Below are 19885 nucleotides of genomic sequence, written 5' to 3'. Positions count from 1 at the left end.
AGACTGACTGTTCTGACCCTGACCCCAGGGACAGCAGCAGGTCTGACCAGCCATTTGTAGGTTTGGAACTAGTCATGGGACTTAAATAAATGAGTGTACACATGAGGCAGAGCAACCTCCAGAGTCTAACCATGGCAGTGACCTTGACCCCTGGAAGCTAGAATGTACTCCATTTGTCATGGTTGGAATCACCAGAAGTTCTCAGTGTCTCTGGGTACAGATGTGGATGTGGTCTTGCTCATCTGACCAGCTGTAAATAGTCCTGACTGACAGACACTGTATCTGAGTTAGACAGAAAGGTCTGGCTGGATCTTCAGGGAAGAACAAGTGAAAAAGTAAGTTAGGCACAAGAGTAGTAAATGCAGCTTCATTGACTCTGTGCTTCCAAGATGTGTTGACAGGAAGGGTAAGCTATAGTCTACTCTCCAGTTGATGGATTATAAGACAATATAGAGATAATACTTCCATTGTATTTGGCTTGATAGAAGTGTGTTGCAGTTGTATCAAAATATGTTGTTTAGTTTTATGGATTTATTGAAGTGCTAGGAAATCACATTAAAAGGGATCATGGAAAAAAAAAAAAAAGCACTGGACATGGTAGCACACGCCTTTAATCCCAGCACGTGGGAGGCAGAGGCAGGCGGATTTCTGAGTTCAAGGCCGGCCTGGTCTACAAAGTGAGTTCCAGGACAGCCAGGGCTATACAGAGAAACCCTCTCTTGAAAAACCAAAAAAAAAAAAAAAAAAAAGGGGATCATGGCTGTACTCTTTACAGCTTCATTAATTATGGTACTGAGACATAATTAGACTCTATCTAAGAATAGCAGATAGAATGGAAAATCATTCTGGGAAGGAAAAAAATTGAGAAGCTGAAAGAACATGAACAGGGACTATAGACTGGTCCTCGGGCCTAGAATTAGACTCAACGCCCCTCCCCCTTCCCCAAATCAACAAGGATGGTGTCTTACAAGGTCACTGCAGACAGGCATTTCAGAATATGTTCTCTTAAACTCTTGCTTTCATTTTCACCTCAAATTAATAATGCCCCATAGGCAGAAATAATCAGAAATATCCCATCTGATATAAAAATAACTATCTGGATATGTGGGAGATGATCCATTCATTTTAATACTTTTTGCTTTTGAAGTCATAATTATGTAATTTCCTTCCCTCCATTTTCTCCTTCTAGTCCATACCATGTATCTGCCTTGTTCTCAAGTAAATGGTTCTTTTTCTTTGTTGTTTGTATGTATGTATGTATGTATGTATGTATGTATGTATACGTGATAGATGTGGATAAACCATACATACAGCTTTCCTGAATATATAAATATAACCTTCTCAGTCTTGTAATTGCTGTACTTATAATTGATTTTTTAAAGCAGTTTTTACTAACAAGAGACTGGAGTGTTCTTATACACATTTTCTCCCCACCTTGGGCTCACATGCAGCTTCCTTGTCTGACATCTTGGGTAAATTGGTTGTGAGTGATGAAGTAATATTGATGCAGCTACAGTAACATCCTTCATTCATGTAAGTGCTTGTACTTCATCAAGTAAAGTTCATGGCTCAGATTAGCATCCACTCCTGATGATGTAGATCCTACAAACTTTAGTACATGTATGACATCTACTACAGTGTCACATGGACTTGTTTCTCTCCCCTAGATATGCCCTCTGCTCTACCTGTTCCTCTCCCTACTGAACCCTGATGGCCATGCTCTCCTTAACATTCCTGTGGTTTTGTGGTATACTAAAGTTTTTATTGAAAATAGAGTTTTTTCATACAATATATTCTTTAGTTCACTTACTTTTAATTGGCAGCCCAGGTATTCCTAAGGAATCATCATTTATTCATATGTAAGTTAATCTCTCAGTATATACTGTGTTCATAAACTGATTATCGCTCCTCTCTCTCTCTCCTTCACATTCTGTTTCGTCTCTCCTTAAGAAGCTTTAATTTTTTCAATTCTGTGTGTGTGTGTATGTGTATAACACATCATCTATGGAGGTCATATCATATGTTGTAGGACATAGTTCTCTTGTCCTATATGGGTTTGGGGATTGAAACTTCCTTTGTCATCCTTAGAAGCAAGTGGTGAGCTATCTCACTGTCTCAAGCTCAATTCTTTTTTTTTTTTAATTTTATAATTTTTATTAGATATTTTCTTTATATACATTTCAAATTTCAAATGCTATCCTGAAAGTTCCCCATACCCTCCCCCCCCCCATACTGCCCTATCCACCCATGCCTACTTCTTGGCCCTGGCGTTCCCCTGTACTGAGGCAAATAAAGTTTGCAAGACCAATGGGCCTCTCTTCCCAGTGATGGCCGACTAGGCCATCTTCTGCTACATATGAGGCTAGAGACACGAGCTCCAGGGGGTACTGGTTAGTTCATATTGTTAATCCACCTATAGGGTTGCAGATCCCTTCAGCCCCTTGGGTACTTTATCTAGCTCCTCCATTGGGGGCCCTATGATCCATCCAATAGCTGACTGTGAGCATCCACTACTGTGTTTGCTAGGAATAGCCTGGAATAGCCTCACAAGAGACAGCTGTATCAGGGTCCTCTCAGCAAAATCTTGCTAGTGTATGCAATGGTGTCAGCATTTAGAGGCTGATTCTGGGATGGATCCCCAGGTATGGCAGTCTCTAGATGGTCCATCCTTTCGTCTCAGCTCCAAACTTTGTCTCTGTAACTCCTTCCATGGGTGTATTGTTCCCAATCTAAGAAGGGGAAAAGTGTCCACCCTTTGGTCTTCATTCTTCTTGAGTTTCATGTGTTTTGCAACTTGTATCTTATATCTTGGGTATTCTAAGTTTCTGGGCTAATATCCACTTATCAGTGAGTGCATATCATGTGAGTTCTTTTTTGACTGGGTTACCTCACTCAGGATGATGCCCTCCAGGTCCATCCATTTGCCTAGGAATTTCATAAATTCATTCTTTTTAATAGCTGAGTAGTACTCCAATGTGTAAATGTACCACATTTTCTGTATCCATTCCTCTGTTGAGGGGCATCTGGATTCTTTCCAGCTTCTGGCTATTATAAATAAGGCTGCTATGAACATAGTGGAGTATGTGTTTGTCTTACCGGTTGGAACATCTTCGGGATATATGCCCAGAAGAGGTATTGCGGGATCCTCTGGTAGTACTATGTCCAAGTTTCTGAGGAACGGCCATATTAATTTCCAGAGGGGTTGTACAAGCTTGCAATCCCACCAACAATAGAGGACTGTTCCTTTTTCTCCACATCCTTGCCAGCATCTGCTATCACCTGAATTTTTGATCTTAGCCATTCTGACTGGTGGGAAGTGGAATCTCAGAGTTGTTTTGATTTGCATTTCCCTGATGATTAAGGATGCTGAACATTTTTTCAGGTGCTTCTCAGCCATTAGGTATTCCTCAAGTGAGAATTCTTTGTTTAGCTCTGAGCCCCATTTTTTAATGGAGTTATTTGATTTTCTGGACTCTACCTTCTTGAGTTCTTTATATATATTGGATATTAGTCCCCTATCTGATTGAGGATAGGTAAAGAACCTTTCCCAATCTATTGGTGGCTTTTTTGTCTTATTGACAGTCTCTTTTGCCTTACAGAAGCTTTGCAATTTCATGAGGTCCCATTTGTCAGTTCTTGATCTTACAACTCAGCCATTGCTGTTCTATTTAGGAATCTTTTCCCTGTGCCCATATCTTCGAGGCTTTCCCCCAATTTCTCCTCTATAAGTTTCACTGTCTCTGGTTTTAAGTGGAGTTCCTTGATCCACTTAGATTTGACCTTAGTACACAGAGATAGGAATGGATCAATTCACAATCTTCTACATGATAATCTCCAGTTGTGCCAGCACCATTTGTTGAAAATGCTGTCTTTTTTCCACTGGATAGTTTTAGCTTCCTTGTCAAAGATCAAGTGAACATAGATGTGTGGGTTCATTTCTGGGTCTTCAATTCTATTCCATTGGTCTACTTGTCTGTCACTATACCAGTATCATGCAGTTATTATCACAATTGCTCTCTAGTACAGCTTTAGGTCAGGCATGGTGATTCCACCAGAGATTCTTTTATCCTTGAGGAGAGTTTTTACTATCCTAGATTTTTTGTTCTTCCAGATGAATCTGCAGATTGCCCTTTCTAATTCCTTGAAGAATTGAGTTGGAATTTTGATGGGGATTGCATTGAATCTGTACATTACTTTTGGCATGATAGCCATTTTTACAATGTTGATCCTGCCAATCCATGAGCATGGGAGATCTTTCCATCTTCTGAGATCTTCTTTAATTTCTTTCTTCAGAGACTTGAAGTTCCTATCATACAGATATTTCACTTCCTTAGTTAGAGTCAAGCCAAGGTATTTTATATTATTTGTGACTATTGAGAAGGGTGTTATTTCCCTAATTTCTTTTTCAGCCTGTTTATCTTTTGTGTAGAGAAAGGCCATTGACTTGTTTGAGTTAATTTTATATCCAGCTACTTCATTGAAGCTGTTTATCAGGCTTAGGAATTCTCTGGTGGAATTTTCAGGGTCACTTATATATACTATCATATCATCTGCAAAAAGTGATATTTTGACTTCTTCCTTTCCAATTTGTATCCCCTTGATCTCCTTTTGTTGTCAAATTGCTCTGGCTAGGACTTCAAGTACAATGTTGAATAGGTAGGGAAAAATTGGGCAGCCTTGTCTAGTCCCTGATTTTAGTGGGATTGCTTCCAGCTTCTCTCCATTTACTTTGATGTTGGATACTTGTTTGCTGTAGATTGCTTTTATCATGTTTAGGTATAGGCCTCGAATTCCTGGTCTTTCCAAGACATTTATCATGAATTGGGTGTTGGATTTTGTCAAACGCTTTCACGAATCTAATGAGATGATCATGTGGTTTTTGTCTTTGAATTTGCTTATATAGTGGATTAAGTTGATGGATTTCCGTATATTAAATCATCCCTGCATCCCTGGAATGAAACCTACTTGGTCAGGATGGATGATTGTTTTGATGTGTTCTTGGATTCGGTTAGTGAGAATTCATTGAGGTTTTTTTGCATCGATATTCGTAAGGGAAATTGGTCTGAAGTTCTCTATCTTTGTTGGGTCTTTCTGTGGTTTAGGTATGAGAGTAATTGTGGCTTCATAGAATGAATTGGGTAGAGTTCCTTCTGCTTCTATTTTGTGGAATAGTTTGTGCAGAACTGGAATTAGATCTTCTTTGAAGGTCTGATAGAACTCTGCACTAAACCCATCTGGTCCTGGGCTCTTTTTGGTTGGGAGACTATTAATGACTGCTTCTATTTCTTTATGGGATATAGGACTGTTTAGATCATTAACCTGATCCTGATTTGACTTTGGTACCTGGTATCTGTCTAGAAATTTGTCTATTTCATCCAGGTTTTCCAGTTTTGTTGAGTATACCCTTTTGTACAAGGATCTGATGGTGTTTTGGATTTCTTCAGGATCTGTTGTTATGTCTCCCTTTTCATTTCTGATTTTGTTAATTAGGATACTGTCCCTGTGCCCTCTAGTGAGTCTGGCTAAGGGTTTATCTATCTTGTTGATTTTCTCAAAGAACCAGCTCCTTCTTTGGTTTATTCTTTGAATAGTTCTTGTTTCCACTTGGTTGATTTTGCCGCTGAGTTTGATTATTTCCTGCCATCTACTCCTCTTGGGTGAATTTTCTTCCTTTTGTTCTAGAGCTTTTAGGTGTTTTGTCAAGCTACTAGTGTGTGCTCTCTCCTGTTTCTTTTTGGAGGCACTCAGACATATGAGTTTTCCTCTTAGGAATGCTTTCATTGTGTACCATAAGTTTGGGTATGTTGTGGCTTCATTTTCATTAAACTCTATAAAGTCTTTAATTGCTTTCTTTATTCCTTCCTTGACCAAGGTATCATTGAGAAGGGTGTTGTTCACTTTCCACGTGAATGTTGGCTTTCCATTATTTATGTTGTTATTGAAGATCAGCCTTAGTCCATGGTGATCTGATAGGATGCATGGGACAATTTCAATATTTTTGTATTTGTTGAGGTCTCTTTTGTGACCAATTCTATGGTCAATTTTGGAGAAGGTACCATGAGGTGCTGAGAAGAAGATATATCCTTTCGTTTTTGGATAGAATGTTCTGTAGATATCTGTTAAATCCATTTGTTTCATAACTTCTGTTAGTTTCACTGTGTCCCTGTTTAGTTTCTGTTTCCGCGATCTGTCCATTGATGAAAGTGGTGTGTTGAAGTCTCCCACTATTATTGTGTGAGGTGCAATGTGTGCTTTGAGCTTTACTAAAGTTACTTTAATGAATGTGGCTGCCCTTGCATTTGGAGCATAGATATTCAGAATTGAGAATTCCTCTTGGAAGATTTTACCTTTGATGAGTATGAAGTGTCCCTCCTTGTCTTTTTGATAACTTTGTGTTGGAAGTCGATTTTTTTAGATATTAGAATGGCTACTCCAGCTTTTTCTTCAGACCATTTGCTTGGAAGATTGTTTTCCAGCCTTTCATTCTGAGGTAGTGTCTGTGTTTTTCCCTGAAATGGGTTTTCTGTAAGCAACAAAATGTTGGGTCCTGTTTGTGTAGCCAGTCTGTTAAGTCTCTGTCTTTTTATTGGGAAATTGAGTCCCTTGATATTAGGAGATATTAAGTAAAAGTAATTGTTGCTTCCTATTTTTTTTTTTTTTGTTAGAATTGGCATTCACTTCTTGTGGCTCTCTTCTTTTAGGTTTGTTGACGGATTACTTTCTTGCTTTTTCTAGGGCATGGTTTCTGTCCTTGTATTGGTTTTTTTCTGTTATTATCCTTTGAAGGGCTGGATTCATGGAAAGATAATGTGTGAATTTTTTTTGTCGTGGAATACTTTGGTTTCTCCATCTATGGTAATTGAAAGTTTGGCTGGGTATAGTAGCCTGGGCTGGCATTTGTGTTCTCTTAGTGTCTGTATAACATCTGTCCAGGATCTTCTGGCTTTCATAGTCTCTGGTGAAAAGTCTGGTGTAATTCTGATAGGCCTGCCTTTATATATAATACTTGACCTTTTTCCCTTACTGCTTTTCATATTCTATCTTTATTTAGTATATTTGTTGTTCTGATTATTATGTGTCAGGAGGAATTTCTTTTCTAGTCCAGTCTATTTGGAGTCCTGTAGGCTTCTTGTATGTTCATGGACATCTCTTTTCTTAGGTTTGGGAAGTTTTCTTCTATAATTTTGTTGAATAAATTTACTGGCCCATAAGTTGAAAATCTTCATTCTCATCTACTCCTATTATCAATAGGTTTGGTCTTCTCATTGTGTCCTGGATTGCCTGGATGTTTTGAGTTAGGATCTTTTTGCATTTTTCATTTTGTTTGATTTTTGTGCCGATGTTCTCTATGGAATCTTCTGCACCTTAGATTCTCTTTTTCATCTCTTGTATTCTGTTGCTGATGCTCGCATTTATGGTTCCAGATTTTTTTCCTAGGGTTCCTAGAGTTTCTATCTCCAGTGTTGCCTCACTTTGGGTTTTCTTTATTGTGTCTCCTTCCCTTTTTAGTTCTAGTATGGTTTTGTTCATTTCCATCACCTTTTTGGATTGTTTTCCTGTTTTTCTTTAAGGACTTCCACCTGTTTGGTTGTGTTTTCCTGTTTTTCTTTAAGGACTTGTAACTCTTTAGCAGTGTTTTCCTGTATCTCTTTAAGTGAGTTATTAAAGTCCTTCTTGATGTCCTCTACCATCATCATGAGATATGCTTTCAAATCCGGGTCTAGCTTTTCGGGTGTGTTGGGGTGCCCAGGACTGGGTGAGGTGGGAGTGCTGTATTCTGATGATGGTGAGTGGTCTTGGTTTCTGTTAGTAAGATTCTTACATTTGCCTTTTGCCATCTGGTAATCTCTGGATTTAGTTGTTATAGTTGACTCTGGTTAGATCTTGTTCCTCTTTTGATTCTGTTAGCCTCTATCAGCAGACATGGGAGACTAGCTCTCTTCTGGGTTTCAGTGGTCAGAGCACTCTCTGCAGATGAGCAGGGAAGGTGCAGAGATACCTGGCGTTTGGACCTGCCTCCTGGCAGAAGATGAAGGCCTGAAAAAGGGCCTGTCCCAGAAGCTGTGTAGCTTCAACCTGTCACAGAAGCTGTTAGCTTCTGTAGTCCACACTCTCAACTGCATAGACTAGTCTCAGAGTGATCCAGGAACCAAGATGGCATTCTCGGGTGCTCTGGCAAAGCCCTCCTGGGCGGGCAGACACCTCTCCTCTGGCTGGGAAGGTGCCCGGATGTCTGGAGCCTGAAATGGGGTCTGCCTCAGAAGTAGTGTGGCTTCTGCCTGTCCCAGAAGCTGTTAGCTTCTGTAGTCCACACTCTTACCTATGCAGACTAGTCTTGGAGGGATCCAGGAACCAAGATGGCTCCCCCAGGTGCTCCGGCAAAGCCCTCCTGGGCAGGGCGGACACCTCGCCTCTGGCAGGGAAGGTGCCCAGATATCTGGAGCCCAAAACGGGGTCTACCCCAGAAGCTGACCTCTAGGGACCTTGGGGGTTTCCTCCTACTCCGTGCCCAAGGTGACCTGGTGCTGGAGCCGATCTGAAGGGACTTGTGACCCTAATCAGGCCGGGTTTTCTGCTTTCCTAATGCTGTCTCAGGTCCCATGTGATTGGAATGGAACAGAAGTTATGTTCCACTCAAGGTCCTAAGATCATGTGGAGGGTCCTCTAGGGACCTTGGGGGTATCTGCCGACTCCATGCCCAGGTGACTCGGTGCTTCGCAGACCTCAAGCTCAATTCTTGTGTATGTGTGCATGCAGGTGTTCAAGTGTGCTTTTACATGTGGATTAAAAAAGGGACAGTTTTCTCTGTTGGGCACTCTGAGATAGGCACTGGCCACTTCATTTTTAAATTGAAAATAATTCTTTTCATACTGTATATTCTGATCATGTTTTTTTCTCTAGTGTCCTCTCAGATTCTACCCAACTCTCTGCCTGTCCAACTCCATGCTTTTTTTTCTTTCTCTCTCTTTAGAAAACAGGCAAAGGAAACATGCACCCTCATTCTTGAGAAAGGGTCTCTCACTGGACTGGAACTTGGTGAGCCCCAGGTATCTGCTTGCTTCAACCTCCCCAACACTAGGCTTACAAGTGTGTACCACTATACCTGACTTTTCTTTCCCCTTTTTATGTGTACTTAGGGGAATTAAACTCAGATCTTTATGCTTGCAGAACAAGTTCATTACTAATTGGGCTATCATCCCAAGCCCAGGAAGCCCAATATTTTTTCTCCCCTATAACAGGTGAGATTTTTAATGTATGAGGATAAACCAGGGAGGGGATAGAAGACCAAAAGATCCATTCCATCCTTACCAACTCTGCTTCACTGGCTCCTTTCTGTTTCATTCAAACTCGATAGAAAGAAAGAAAGAAAGAAAGAAAGAAAGAAAGAAAGAAAGAAAGAAAGAAAGAAAGAAAGAAAGAAGAGAAAAGAGAAGAAAAGAGAAGAGGAGAAGAGAAGAAAAGAAAAGAAAAGAAAAGAAAAGAGAAGAGAGAAGAAAAGAAAAGGAAAGAAAAAAGAAAAGAAAAAAAAAGAAAAGAAAGGCAGACAGGCAAATACAAGGCCAGGGAGATGGCTCAGCATGTAAGAGCAACTCCATGGTGTGTGAGTTCAGTCTTCAGAAGCCACACTGTAGAATGAGAAACAGTTCCCACAAGTTGTTCTCTGACCTCTTCACACTCCTACTAGCACACACACACACACACACAAATAACTTCTAATTTAAATTAGTCAGATAAGTAGATATCCCTTCCAGGGCACACTAGTGAGAACCTGTGATGTGCTAGGCTTTTTCCCACCAACATGTCCAGTGGCTTTATGCTGATGGCCTAAAGTACCACAGCCGAGACTTTTATACATAGGAATTAGCCAGCACTAGTGGTATCAGTTCTGTTCATTTCTGCCACTGGGCAACCTTCCCTAAGTCTGATTCTTACTCAGTTCTACCAATGGAACTTGGTCATGAACATACAGCTAATTCAAATGGTCAAATCCTACTCTATGCAACCAATCTTAGTTGGCAGTCTTTTGGAGTTGGGGGGAAAGGATGCAAAATCAGCAAGAAGGGTTGGTCCCCTGAGTTCTGATGACCAGATACAGTATCCAGTGGTAGAGACCTTGATCATGATTTTCTTTTCCCTTGGAAGCTGTACTGTGGTGATTCATCTGCGTTTTGGCTGTTGCTGAGGTCTCTGTAACATGACTAAAAGTTGTTCTTGCACCTGCAAGAGCCATGATCATGATTAACATTTCTTTCCCTAGATCGTGGTTTGCTTGTCCATGAGTAATTAATGCAATGACTTCTCTGCTGACCTGCCTTTTTATATCCATGTAGGACTGCACATGCCAGAGCAAAAGCTGATGCTGCCGACCAAGCTGCACTGGCTGCTCGCCAGGAGTGCGACATAGCAAGAGCTGTGGCCAGAGAGCTGTCTCCTGATTTCTACCAACCAGGTAAATTTTGATTTCTTCCTTTGCTGGGGGAAGTTGGACCATGGGCTTTTCATTTCCTGTGCTTTATTTATTTAATTTTTTGAGAACTTAATGCATGAGCAGGATATCTACTTCACTCATGCCTCCCCCAAGTTCTCCTGTGTCTCCCTCCCAAGCACATGACCTCTGCAATTATTACTGTTATACCTGTATAAATATGTGTTGCACAGATGCACACATGTGTATATATAACCAACTGGGTCTATTTGCTTTGCTTGTGTGTCCAAGGCTGACCACTTGGAATTGGACAACCTCTATCAGAACTCATCCATGGAGAAAGCTGGTTCTTCCCATTCTCAGCAGTCATTGGCCTCCTATAGCTCTTCATCTGGGTGTAGGACAATGGGGAATTTCCCCCACCCCTGTTAGCAGGCTAACTAGTATTGTCATCATGACGGTTTTGTTCAGACAACCATATTGTTGAGAGTTCATGGGTGCATTCCCCTTGTTATGTATAGGAGCTACTATCAAGCAGGAGACATTTTGGGCCTCTAGCTCTCAAAACCTTTTTACATTCTCTTTTGTGAATTTTTTTTCCTGAGCATTAGGTTGTATTCACTGCAGTTGTATCAATTTCAGCTGGGCATCATCCGGTGACTTATTCTCTACATTTTGACCAAGTTGTAGATATCTGTAATGATCTCCACCTATTACAAAAAGGATGCTTTGATGAGGAGTGAGAGTTACACTTGTCTTTGAGTATACAGATAAGTATTTAGAATGCATAGAAACAATACTGCTCTATCCTAGGATTCATGCCCTCACTATGAACCTGGTTTTGCAGCCCCCGGCACGAGGTCTCTCCTGTGGGGTGGACCTTATTTCTACACAGATAGCACATATTGGTTTCCTCCAAGATGAAAATTCCACTCTTGCGCCTTCATGGATTTTATCCCAGTTCAATTGTTGTTCAGGTCTACAGGCTTTACAACTAGGAAGGAATTCTCTACACTAATTTACAGTGGCTGTATCAATTTGAAATCCCACCAACAGTGATTGGGATTCTCCTTTCCTCAAATCCTCTCCAGCATTTGTTGTCAGTTGTTCTTTTTAAGAATATTTTATTGTTATTATTTTAAATTATGGGGGGCATGGAATGTGCACACGACTGCAGGTCCTCTACTAGAGCTGTATGCATACATTTTCTTTAAGATTTATTTATTTATTATATGTAAGTACCCTGTAGCTGTCCTCGGATACTCCAGAAGAGGGCAGATTTCGTTACAGATGGTTGTGAGCCACCATGTGGCTGGGATTTGAACTCGGGACCTTCGGAAGAGCAGTCAGCGCTCTTAACCACTGAGCCATCTCGCCAGCCCCCTGTATGCATACTTTTAAAAAACTTTTTATTGATGCTTTGTGAGTTTCCCATCGTGCACCCCAATCCCAGTCATCTCCCTGTCTCTTTGTATCTGCCTTCTGCCCTTGTAACTTCCCTCTATAAGAACTTTAAAAAGAAGAATTTTAAACAAACAAACAAAAGAGCATGGCAAATCTTTCCATTTTTAGTATCCCTTTAGAGCTTTACCACCTCAGTTAAGTTTAGATGGTGTCTCCACGACCATCTTCCCAGTGTGTTTGCTGTGGTGTGTAATTTTTTAAGTTGATTCTGTTTCCTGCCTCATTGCTGAAATGATTGCTTATCATTCCTAGAAGTTTTCTAGTGGGATGCCTGTAATATCTATGTATAATGCATAATCTGTAAATAGGGTTGATTTTTTTTTCTTATTTGTATCCCTTGAATTATTGCTTCTGTTAGTGTTTCAGGCACTTCGCTGAAAAGGAGTAGGAAGGATGGACAACCATGTCTTATTCCTGATTCTAATGAGACTGCTTCAAATTGTTCTCCATTTAGGATAACATTGCCTGTGGGTTTGTCATAGATAGCTTTTATTAAGTTGAGGTGTGTTCTCTCAAGTTCTACTCTCTCTAGGACTTTTATCATGAAGGTGTATGTTAGATTTTGTCAAAAGCTTTTTTTTTTTTCATCTATTGAGATGATTATGTGAGTCTTTTTCATGTTGTTGACTCTTCTCTTGGCTTGAGTATTAGAGGGATACTGTCTTTGGAGAAGGAGTTGAGAGTGCTCCTGCTTTGATGTGTTGGTTGCTCTTTTTTGAAAGTCTGGTTGAATCTGCTATGAGTCCATCTGGGCCTCTTGACTTTTTAATCACTGTTTCGGCCTCTGTATTTGTTATGGGTCTGTTTAAATGATCTCTTCTTGGTTTAACTTTGATAATTCAGATGAATCTAGAAATCTATTCCTTCTAGGTATGGTAACCTAATAGAATGTCAGTCTTTAAAGTATCGCCTTACCTGGGCAGTACACCTTTAATCCCAGCACTTGGGAGGCAGAAGCAGGCAGATTTCTGAGTTTGAGGCCAGCCTGGTCTACAGAGTGAGTTCCAGGACAGCCAGGGCTATCCTATCTCAAGGGAACCTATCTCGAGGTGGGAAAAAAGTATCTCCTTACCATATTCTCAATTTCCTTGGTGTCTGTTATAATGTTTCCCTGTTCATCTTTGATCTGTTGATATGATGCGGGGCATGGTTTGTGGAGTTTATTTAGCTAATTGGGCTAAAGATCTATCTACTTTGTTTATCTTTTCAAAGTACCAGCTCTTAAATTTTTTTTATTCTTGATTTTGTTTTGTTTTGTCTTGTTCTCTTTAATTTTATTTCATTTCTACTCTGATTTTGTTGTTGTTGTTATTTTCTTGTCTACTGGATTTGGGTTTATTTTTTCCTTGGTTTCCTAAATTCTTGAGTTCCATCTTGGGTAGGGGGTGGGGGTGAAACAGGATCTCTTTACAGAGCCCTGGTTGACCTAAAACTCTCTATGTAGACTTTAAACTCAGGTCTGTCTCCTAAGTGCTTGGACTAAAGGTGTATACCACCACTCCTAGCTTGAGAATGTTCTGGTATTTTAATGTGGGCATCTAGAGGTATAACTTTCCATTGTAGAACTGCTTTTAATGTGTCCTGAACATTTTCTTATGCTGAGGTTTCATTTTCATTTAATCTCCATGAGTCTATGTACAGTCCTTTGCTGATTAGATTTCATTATATTACAGTTCAAAATGATACATGGAATTAACTTTTTTGAAGTTTTAAAGATGTGTTTCCCAGGCTATGTGATATATTTCAGAAAAGTTTCTGTAGGCTGCTGAGTTTTTGTACAGTCTTTGGTGGTGTTTGGATAGAATATTCTGTTGATACCTATTTGGTGTACAATGTCATTCAGTTCTGACATTTCTCTATTTCGTTAACCTGTCGGTAAAAGTGGGGTTTTGAAATCACCTGCTATTAACTGACTTAGAGTTAGCATGTGTCTTTCCTTTCAGTAGTATGTGTCTTATGAAGTCAGGTGCATATATGTTTAGGATTGCAATGTCTTTGTAGTTAATTTTTCCCTGGATTACAATGTAATCTTTATCTCTTCCAACTAGTTTTTGGTTGAAGTCTGTTTGTCGGATATAAGGACAGTGCAGCTTCGTGTTTCCTGGTCCCATTTACTCATGATACTTTTGTCCATCCTTTCTCTTTAAGGAGGTGCTCATCTTCAGAGCTAAGATCAATCTCTTGTAGACAGCAGAAAGGTGGACTTTGTTTTTTAATCCTTTTAGCTGACCTGTGTCTTTTGACAAGTAGTGGGGACCATTACTATTTAAAGTGTGTGTTGATCATAGGCATTTAGCTTGTTAGCTGTGTTTGTTTGTGTTCTTGGTCCTGTCTTGTGTTTATTTTATGTTTCAGTAGTTATTAGTTCACTTATTTTCTTCTTTAGTCTCTCGTCTGTGCTTATTCTTTTTGTCAATCTGAAATACTGCCTCCAGAATTCTCCACGTGCTGGTTTGGTGGTGTATTTTCTTTTAGTCTGTTTATATCATGGAAATTCCTTTTGTTCCCTCCGCCATACCTGAGTTTTACTTGGTACAGTAGTCTAGGTTAGCATCCATGGTCTTTTAGAACTTGAAATAATTACTCTATGCTCAAAAATTTCATTGAGAAACTATTATTCAGAGGGACTGTCCTTCATATGTGACTTGTCTTTTCTCTTGCAGCCTTCAGTAGTCTTACTTTGTTCTGTGTATCTAGTGTTTGGACCATGATATGCTATGGAGAGGTTCTTTTCTGATCCTGTCAAGTTGGTGTTTTGTGCTTCTTATATCTAACTGGGTCTGTCTCCTTGGTCAGGATGTTCTCTTCTATGATTTTTTTGAAAACCTGGTCTATGCAACTGACCTGGGATTTTTCTCCTTCATCTGTGCTTATAATTAGAAACTTTGGCCTTTTTGTGGTGTCCCATAGTTTCTGCATGTGGTAATGTTATTGTTTATTTCTTGTTTGTTTTTCTAAATCCTCTACTTTATCTTCATACCCCACCATTTCTTCTACTTGAGCCATTCTTGTAGAAAGCTGTCCCTCTGAGTCTTCAAATTGGGCTAATCAAGTTTTCATTTCAGCTTATTTCTCTTCACTATTTCTATTTATTTACTGAATTAGTTTTAAATTTTGAATTGTCTTCAGCATTCCATTTGGCTGTGTGTTTGTGTTTTCTTGGGCTTCGCTTGAGCATTTTTTGTTATTCCCATTAAGTTCACTGAGCTATTTGTGTATTTAAACTCCTTGAATTATTTGATGAAATTTTAAGGTTTTTTTTGTTTGTTTGTTTGTTTGTTTTTGTTTTTTAAGTTTGTGACTTGGGGACATCTGTGTAATTCCCAATGGGGAGCATCTTTAACACACTGATGGATTTAAGAGGAAGAAAGCCTGTGTTGGTCTTTCATAGTGTTTGCATTTTTACAGTGTGACTTGTGCATGTAGGCTTCTTTTGCTGCTTGTAGGTCTGAAGTGATGTGTCATGCTAGGTTGTTCAGACTGTGCAACTAAAGCAAGGCCTGTGGGTTGGGGATAGTCAGGCTGGCCAGGTTTTGGAGACTTAACAGGCTTGATCCATGAACAGATGGATCTATTAACAGGCCTGGAGGCTGGATATGATGCAGGCAGACTAGTATATGGGGGTCTCAACAGAGTGGATCAGCATATAGGATGTGTGACTGGATGTTGAGATGGCTCAGGTGAGCCTGATCAGAATGGGGCAGCACACCGTAGGTATAATCCAGGCTAAGGCTGGGTATTGGAGAGGGTGCAGGCAGCATAGAGTTCAGAGAACTCACCAACTAGGGTAGAAGACATGAGCAAAGCCTGGAGGTTGGATATAGTTCAGACAACTGGAAGAATGGAGAAGGGAAGCCCAGATGGCCTATATCCAGATGTCATCAAAACATGTAACAGTACATGTGACCACAAGACCCCTGTGAACAGTCAGGGCTGGGATCAGATGACTCTGGACGGAAGATTCTGCTAGTACCAGAGCAATTGGAAAGGAAGAGGAATGGAGGAGTAGTCAGCTAGCCTACCTAGGTCTGTGCCACATGTTGTGCCCCTGGGAGCAATTCGGTCTGGATCTTTTCCTTTAAAGGCCTATGTTTTTTAATCTCAGCAATACTACAAAATAAGTGGGAAAAGACAGGAGGCTACCTGAGGCCTGCTGGCAGGCCAACAAAGCTGAATCAATGCAGTCTGGGCTCAATGAGAGACCCTGTCTCAAAAAAATATGGTGTGAAGATCAATTGAGGAAGACAAAAGATTATCAGATCTCTAGTCTGAACAAATAGCACCAATGCATGTGCACACACCTCTACTCCCCACAGAGAGAAAGGGAACCGTAGTGAGGGTAGGAAAGAAAAAGAAAGACTGTAAAATGCAGGTTACAGCACTGTTCTGGAGAGGTGCCCCACTGGGTTGCTGACATAAGTGCCTTGATAGAGTGACTTATTCAAGAGTGATAAAATGAGTATCTCGCTTTGTGTGCAGCTTATTTCAAACATTTAAATGCATTGGTATATTTCACTAAGAAAGGGACCTTTTGCTCATTTTGAAGTGACCTGATAAATCAACTCCCCCTTCCCTGGTACTTTGCGGGATTAGACATTCCAGGGTGTGAACCCCACTGGGAGAGCTCAGCAAGCAGAGGGAGTTTTGTCCTGTGGTCCCAGCCATGCCACCATCTGGGGAAGCTACACAGTGGGGAAACTGTAGGCTTGAACTGCTTTGCAAGCAAACAAACTTACCATTGTTTTCTGCAGATGCTAATTCTTGGCTCTGCTGTTCATTCTGCTGCAGAGCAGGGGGCTGGGGGGGGAGGGGGGTCCCTCTAGACTTGTGTTAGGTGTTACCACAAGGTAAGTGATACTGAAGGCCATCTGGATTTTCTAGGCTGAATGGTTTTTAAAAGCCTTTTTATGGTGGAAAAGCATTTGAAGGAAAAGAAATATTGTGGGAAAATGTAATTCCACCCTTCCTTAGCTCGAGCAGATTCATATAAGCAAGTCGTTCATCAGTAATGGATACATTCTAGTCGTATGAGATGACAGTGAGCCTCTTTGAGACCAGAGCTAAGTGGAAAACTGCAGTCCCCTTTGACCCACAGTCAACACTTTTTTCTGCAACTGTATAGAAGGCCAGTTCTGTGCTGGGTGTTAGAGATCTTCTCAAGGGAACACATGCTTTCAATTCTGCATTTACAGGGTGATCAAATCAGATAGGCTTTTGCAAAAAGACTTCTAGTACCACTTGTAAGCCCGCTCATTTAATTTGCACATCTCAGATACATGTATCACCATTGTTTGGAAGGCATATGCTGCAGTCCTCAGGAGAGTGATGGCTGCTACCTTCCAGTTTGAAAGTTTTTGTAGCAGATTACTTACTTTAAGGAGCTGGCAGTATTTTCATCATTGTGAAATCTCATGACTTTAATTCAGAAATCCAGTATTATATAAACCAATTAAAATTGCAAGATAAAAACAGACCTGTGTAGGGGTATTAAGTTCTCAAAGGGCTAAGTTTACTTACACATGGAAAAACCTAAATTTGACTAAGTGGGAGAGAATAGTGACTTACCCATTGAGAATTTGGAAAGAACTTTGTCCCCCGGGGTTTTAACTTGAAAATACTATGGAAATCAGTCAAGAGACCCTCAGTGGTAATTTTAAGGAGGTACTCATAACATGACTGGGTATATAAAAACATCTGAAGACTCAGTCAGCCAAGGAAGTATAGAAGGAAGTGAGTCACAGAGACAAACACTGACATTGTCCTTCCAGACCCTACCTAGAGAGGCCTGGGCCAGAGCTTGCTCTACTGTACTTGCATTGACAAGAATATTTCTACTTATGTGACCAAAGGCAGGGAACTATAGCCAGGAGACAAGTATGTACTCTCCTGGCATCATTGTCCCCATCAAGAAAATAGATGCATCAGGCTGGCATCCTGATGTCATTACAGAGGTGGTTCATCTCCTATCCCTCATCCTGATTTCCCAGTGATTAGGGAATCATGAAGTTCTGCCCTCTGGTGATATCAGTAAAAGTCATGTACCTTGAGGACCTTCTACATTGCTCACTATAGATAAGCGAGTTGGCCTTTACAGTATATTGTGTCAGTCTTGTGTTTCATAAAGAGGAGTCTGTCCGGAGCACTTTGTGTGCTAATCGTTCATGTTCCTAAGTCAAGAGGACTGAGCTATAGCTTTTGAGGATGATCAAGAAGTAGATGAGATTAGAGAATAGGAATAATTGAGAAACTATTTGCATGGCTTTTCATCCTACTATTTGAGTTTACTTTCAGTCATGATTTTGCTTGTGTGTGGAAGAGTGTAGTGTGTGTGTGTGTGTGTGTGTGTGTGTGTGTGTGTGCCTGTTATCTCCTTTGATCTCTCTCCACCTTATTATTTTGAAAGAAGGTCTCTTCCTGAAACTGGAACTAACAAATGTCCTAAGACTAGCTGGCCAGCAGGCTCCTTCCCAGTGCTAGGATCACAGGCACAAACCACCACTCCCTCCTTTTGATGTGGGTGCTAGAGATCCAAAATCAGGTTCTCAAACGTCTATGGCAAGCACTCCGCGGAGTCATCTCCCAAAGGGCTTCCCTCAATGTTCTTATCTCATTTTCAATCCCAAGTCATATTAAGTAAGGCATTTATTTTTACTTATCAATGGGTCTGGGAATGAGTTAAATAAGTTGAAACACCACCTTGGAATGTGATAAAATTCTTTTTTTGAGCCCTCTTGGAAGAATGCCAGCCACTTCCCTAGGCAGCATCCTGAACAAGTGTAGTTGAAAGGTGTATGCTCACACACTGCACTGTTGATTATTTACATGAAAGTGAAACCTGTAATCTATGTTACCAAGTGTTAACTATGCTTGCATTTCTCATAAATTAGAAGTCAAGGTATTGTTTATTACTAAAAGCCTGTGCCAACCACTAATATATACTATTTTTGGTTAAGTAAAGAGAAGCATCCAGGAATAAATGGCTTGTAAACTCAGCTTCCAAACCTAAAATTCCAATTTTTTTTTTCATGAAGAAGGGAAACTGAATAGTCTGCTATTAAATATAAAAGTGGTGATTCCTGGGCCTACTGGTTATTCTAACCAGATTGAATCATATATTCAATTTCACAAATATGTATCGAGTGGCAGTCACTTACAGGGTGTCAGGGTGGACAGCCACAGCTCACCACCATGAACACTGACTGGTCACAGATACTGCACGACTTTTGCAGATGGGACTACAAGGTCCTTTAGGGAACATGATGTCATTTCCACTGCTTATACCATCTCTTTATAATCTATCAACCTGTTCTTCTTTTCCTGATTGGCAGTCTTGAGAGAATGACTGGTTTCTGTTTAATAAATTACTCCTATTGCTGCAGTAAAGACTTTGACATGGGCATTGACTTTATATGTTTAGGACAGTCTTAGTCTGCCAGTGGACAGTCCAGCAACATTCACTTCTGAAGTTCAGACTGGATTTCCTGCTTTCATCATTTGCCAGTGTCTGCTCAAAGTCTTTGTGCCAAGTGTGTAGACTTACTTTTCTGTGTGGGGATGGTGGGCTGGCTGATCAAATGTGGAACGTTGTACACCAGGTGACTTTTTCCCAACGTAAATATCCCCAGAAGGGTGAAAATCTCTTAGAATTCACAGGTTCTGCCTATAAAAACATGACTGTCTACAAATTCCAACTGCCAAACTCTCAGCATTTAGTTTAGTTTCCCTCTGTGGCAATAATGGCTAGTTCTGATCATAAGCTGCCACCACTCACCAGCTTTATGTAGCTACCATTACACGTAACACATATCACTACACAGAACAAATAACAGGCACAGAATGTGCCTTCCAAGAGGAAAAGAGTCCAGGAAAAAAAGCTGTTCACTGCAATACATTAACTGCTTTGTTTAAGATTAATTGAATCTTGCTCTGGAAAAACCTAGCTGGATATCCTCATATTTGGCCAGTTCTCACATGAATGTGCCACGTTGGAATCAC

At 40.4% G+C, this 19885-nt stretch overlaps 1 protein-coding gene across 5 annotated transcripts in view; it reads left to right on the top strand.

Annotated features, from left to right (window-relative positions):
- Positions 1-19885, top strand: part of Jph1 (junctophilin 1) — a 123257-nt gene that overhangs the window by 65634 nt on the left and 37738 nt on the right. For all 5 annotated transcript variants that reach the window (XM_085835831.1, XM_029483081.2, XM_029483079.2 and 2 more), the window contains exon 3: positions 10332-10450. In XM_085835831.1, coding sequence (XP_085691957.1) covers positions 10332-10450 — 119 coding nt within the window. The remainder of the gene's footprint in view (positions 1-10331; positions 10451-19885) is intronic.

This window comes from Mus caroli, unplaced genomic scaffold, assembly GCF_978045245.1.
Source record: "Mus caroli unplaced genomic scaffold, Mus_caroli_1 scaffold_1, whole genome shotgun sequence".
Classification (NCBI taxonomy): domain Eukaryota; kingdom Metazoa; phylum Chordata; class Mammalia; order Rodentia; family Muridae; genus Mus; species Mus caroli.
This window is presented reverse-complemented; position numbering and strand designations above follow the sequence as displayed.